Source organism: Ruditapes philippinarum, unplaced genomic scaffold (assembly GCF_026571515.1).
Source record: "Ruditapes philippinarum isolate M1 unplaced genomic scaffold, ASM2657151v2 ctg2037_1_1_1_1, whole genome shotgun sequence".
Lineage (NCBI taxonomy): Eukaryota > Metazoa > Mollusca > Bivalvia > Venerida > Veneridae > Ruditapes > Ruditapes philippinarum.
In genome coordinates this window covers 152,784-158,200 of record NW_026860868.1, presented here as the reverse complement: position 1 = coordinate 158,200, position 5,417 = coordinate 152,784, and the positions used below count along the sequence as shown (strand labels likewise).

General features: G+C 34.7%; 1 protein-coding gene across 1 annotated transcript; it reads right to left on the bottom strand.

The window, feature by feature from the left end:
* Window positions 1-592: 592 nt before the first annotated feature.
* On the bottom strand, window positions 593-4,267 carry LOC132713653 (uncharacterized). The gene is made up of 5 exons (XM_060696303.1): window positions 4,179-4,267; window positions 3,835-3,893; window positions 3,433-3,477; window positions 2,619-2,766; window positions 593-767 (listed from the first exon to the last, which is right to left on the bottom strand). Exons 2-5 carry the CDS (start codon window positions 3,890-3,892, stop codon window positions 665-667), a joined length of 354 nt encoding a protein of 117 aa, XP_060552286.1. The 5' UTR covers window position 3,893; window positions 4,179-4,267; the 3' UTR covers window positions 593-664.
* Between the last annotated feature and the right edge of the window lie 1,150 nt (window positions 4,268-5,417).

Here is a 5,417-nt window from a genome sequence, read left to right as displayed (position 1 = left end):
TAACCTGTCAACAATCTTTATAACTAATAGTGTAAAGACGCGCTAAATGTTAGCGTTATACTAAAGACATTTTAAAGAAAAATGACTCTTTTTTTCACTTTAAACGATCTTTTTTTTCTTTTTTTTTTGGGGGGGGGGGGGGGGGGGGGGGGGGGTTAATAGTTTATTAAATTCGTGTAAGTTTTTTACTGATTCGTGTAAGTTCTTTACTGAATCTATTGAAAACGTTGAACAAAATCACATTAGGCTCGCCAGAGGCCGGCATAATGTAATTTTATTCAACTCGTGCAATAAATTCAGTGTTGAACTTTCACGCATCCAATATCCTCTATATCCATGGAAGTTACTTGAGCATGTTTAATGCTGAAAAAGGCGAGAGTCAAAGACAAAAGGTCCAGTATCTGATATTATTGAATGTAAAACTTTTGTACATGTATTACGGACAAAAGTAAATGACTTCTTTAACACCTCCATTTAAAGATATATAAGGTAAATATAGGTATTTAAATATGGACCAAAGTCAATGCCTTAATTATTGTTATTTTGCCCGTGATCTGAATAGATAAAATAGTAAAAAAAAATGATAATAAAGTAAAATTTTGTTGTTATTTTATTTGTGTGTACATGTGTATTTGAATAGTAATTTTGCATCAGAACGTCGTCTTTATTTTCGTCCAAAAAGATCAAGAATATTAAGTCCTCCACACGGCATGCTGGCATCCCCAGGCTTAGGAGTCTCGTGGAAGTAATGAGCAAGGTTTTGAATGCTAAAAATAAAGAAATCATTATATCAATTTCACTATTCGGCTATAATTGGAGGAAACTCCAAAAATTGAATGTTTTCGGGGTACTTATAATTAATATAAAATAAACACATGATTTTATTTATTTATTTTTTTTTTTTTTTGAAATTTAGAAATTTAAAGTTTATAACGAGCACGTAAATGTCGTTAAAATTCACAGCGTGTACATTAGTTTTTTGTTTGTTTTTTTGTTTTTTTTTTAAGTAGATCTACAAAGTTGGATAGCAATGTAACTTCGTTCGTATATTATGAAATATGACAATCGCTTTTATATGTTGTACAGATTCATTTTTATAATACAAATGAAGTAAAATGCTTGTTGTCCATACCTGATTATATCCTATGATATAGATTTAAAAAAAAGATAAATATATAACATTGTCTGTGCCGTAGAATATACTTACGAATGACACACCAGTGGACAACCATAGGTAAGCGCGCTACCATCCTGTACTATCTTATAACATTGTCTGTGCCGTAGAATATACTTACGAATGACACACCAGTGGACAACCATAGGTAAGCGCGCTACCATCCTGTACTATCTTATAACATTGTCTGTGCCGTAGAATATACTTACGAATGACACACCAGTGGACAACCATAGGTAAGCGCGCTACCATCCTGTACTATCTTATAACATTGTCTGTACCGTAGAATATACTTACGAATGACACACCAGTGGACAACCATAGGTACGAGCACTACCATATCTGGTATTATCTTATGATATTGTCGGTGCCGTAGAATATACTTACGAATGACACACCAGTGGACAACCATAATTATGTTATTGCGCTACCATCCTGTACTATCTTATAACATTGTATGTGCCGTAGAATATACTTACGAATGACACACCAGTGGACAACCATAGATGAGCGCGCTACCATCCTGTACTATCTTATAACATTGTATGTGCCGTAAAATATACTTACGAATGAGACACCAGTTGACAACCATAGATGAGCGCGCAACCATCCTGTACTATCTTATAACATTGTCTGTGCTGTAGAATATACTTACGAATGACACACGAGTGGACAACCATAGGTAAGCGCGCTACCATCCTGTACTATCTTATAACATTGTATGTGCCGTAGAATATACTTACGAATGACACACGAGTGGACAACCATAGGTAACGCGCTACCATCCTGTACTATCTTATAACATTGTCAGTGCCGTAGAATATACTTACGAATGACACACGAGTGGACAACCATAGGTAAGCGCGCTACCATCCTGTACTATCTTATAACATTGTATGTGCCGTAGAATATACTTACGAATGACACACCAGTGGACAACCATAGGTACGAGCGCTACCATCCTGTACTATCTTATAACATTGTATGTGCCGTAGAATATACTTACGAATGACACACCAGTGGACAACCATAGGTAAGTGCGCTACCATCCTGTACTATCTTATAACATTGTATGTGCCGTAGAATATACTTACGAATGACACACCAGTGGACAACCATAGGCGAGCACTACCATCTGGTATTATCTTATGATATTGTCTGTACCGTAGAATATACTTACGAATGACACACCAGTGGACAACCATAGGTAAGCGCGCTACCATCCTGTACTATCTTATAACATTGTATGTGCCGTAGAATATACTTACGAATGACACACCAGTGGACAACCATAGGTAAGCGCGCTACCATCCTGTACTATCTTATAACATTGTCTGTGCCGTAGAATATACTTACGAATGACACACCAGTGGACAACCAAAGGTAAGCGCGCTACCATCCTGTACTATCTTATAACATTGTCTGTACCGTAGAATATACTTACGAATGGCACACCAGTGGACAACCATAGGTGAGAGCGCTACCATCTTGTACTATCTTATAACATTCAGCCTCACATGCGTGTTCACTTGGATCTTTTCCTAGAACATCCAGGATAATCTGTACGTCACACTTCAATGCGTCCAGATCAACTGAAAAATAAATCACACAAAACACGTTTTTTTTTTTTCTCAGAAAAATAAAGAAATTTGTTTCCCTAGTTTTAGAAAAAGGTAACTTAAAGACAGTGATTCTACCCAAGCAACCAGTGCAGACGAAGATCAGCCTGAACATCCGTGCCAACTGCTCATGGCCTGCACTAATTGCTATTCAGTAAGTTCTTATTATTTTTCATCATAACTGATGAATGATTTTGTTCAAATTTGAAAATGTCCATTTAAGGTTATCTATCATGGTCTTTCATGATGTAATTCTTTAATACAATGTTCCTTATTAATGTTGTTTGTAGTTCATTGTCACTTTTAAGAAACTTGAAACTTGAAATTCATTCCTTATGTATGCCTGTGTTCAGCGTTCTGGAAAATAATTGTCGACAATAATGTTAGTAACTGACTGCTTTGTTTGCGAATGAATATATATCATAAACAACGATTGTTATCAGTTCTATCAAATAATACTGGGCGAGTTCCGTTGTAGTCGGACTAGACATTGACCGAACTGTCTTTTGTTTAACTAAAGTGACGTCATTCGTTTACTGACGTCTGATCAGTCTGAAACGGACATTGTTTTTGAATTAGCTTGATTTTCCGCCATGTTGCAAACCATAACATAAGCAAAATATGAATATGTATACTTACAAAGAGAACTAACGTTAAATCCACTAAACAGCCATCGTTTCTCTTCTAAAACGACAACAAATAAATGCAATCAACATATAACGCCAGTAAGAAATTAAGTAACATATATAAAACAAATACATATCACAACATTTATTCATTGATCATAATTTCACATTTCCGTGATGATTCGTCAAAGAATTACTTAGTAATCTGTGAGGTGTTTCGAATGACAAAATGACGCCAAATATTATTATATAAGATCGTCTATTTTAATAGGCAAAAACATTACGAATAGCAATCTACTTGTTGCACCAAATAAACAGTATTGTAGTGGACAAAGACACATTATAGTTAAGGTATACATATATGGAATGTAAAAATGATTATTTATTTTTTCACAAATGTATAAAAAAAGTTTACCTTGAGCGACAGGCGCCGAAAATACTACCGGAAGTAGACAAAGAGCCAATAAAAACATCCTGAAATTCCAGTAATTTGTAATGATGAAAGATAAGATCATAAATACATTTTTCTTTATGCAGTTTGAAAAAAATCCTTTAACTCAAATGTGAAATAAGGTTAATCAACATATTTTATAAAAGTTAATTTCTAGTCAACTTGTTCCTGAAGTAAGAATAACTGGTGTCATAATTAGATACATGCTAGTTTTGGATGTCATCTCTTATAAAATAACTAATTTGTTTAAATTGATCGAACTTAAAACAGTTTTTTGAAAAAGTTGAAAAAATAAGAAAAGTTCTAACCCGGCAATGTGTTTGTTATTGTGACGGCAATTACAAAATGAATTGTTAACTAAATACAATTGCAAATGTAACTTTTTTGTGTATTTTTCCTACATTTAGCATTGGTGATAACCTTATAACATACAAACACGATTAGTAGTCTGGGAAAATCACCACATTTGAGATGAGTACACTCGACTGTCTATTAGGACATACAGACTTATTTATAAGGTGTCTACATAGACAATGGTTTGCAAGGAGGTGACCAATATTTGAAGGAGCAAGAATTCAATATTTTTACACAACATCAACATAATGTCGGGAATGATGTCATTAATATATATGCATAGATTTGTTTACCCAAGATGTTCAAATATGTGTGTAATTGTATAAAAATACAACAAAAAGGGAAACGATAGAAAAGTGAAATAAACCCGAATAAAAAGTACTTATTGTACATGTTAGAATTTGCTTGAGTATTTTGTCCGCTTTTAAGATTTGCAGACGACTTTTATCGTCCCTTGTGTAAAATAATTTGAGCCGTGTCACGACAAAACTAACATAGTGGATTTGCGACCAGCATGGATCCAGACCAGCCTGCGCATCCGCGCAGTCTAATCAGGATCCATGCTGTTCACTTACAAACCCTAATACAAATAGAAATCTAATAGCGAACAGCATGGATCCTGATCATACTGCGCGGATGCGCAGGCTGGTCTGGATTCATGCTGGTCGCAAACGCACTATGTTGGTTTTGTCGTGACGCGGCTAAAATTATGTGTAGTTCTACTTTTGCCTGTCAGTACATATTTGAATGTATGTCCACTGTCCGGAATGACTTTATAAGGTTTCCAAAGCACCTGATTATACTGAAAATGATTTTGTCTACCTTCCATAAATTGGTAAATTCTTCTTTTGTATTTTGTAAGGAATTAATTGACACTGGTGCTCATTCGGATTTCACAAGACTTCTAAAAAAACTTCAAGACTTAATGTCGTAAAAGATTCAGATTCTCGACCCCTCTAACTGCGCATGTTTAATTTTGGGTTCGAGTTTCCTACGCTTGCCAGATACTTCCTTCGGGAACTGCTCGTGTATAAGTACCATTAGATAGATCGTTTGCTATACATTCATTTTCAAAATCTATGGTAATAGGAACAAGACAAAAAGTAAATATCAGAAAATTGTATCTTAAGATAAATGAAATAGTTCTTGAAAATGTAACTGATAAAAAAAAGTCCTGGGTATTTGCATAGATA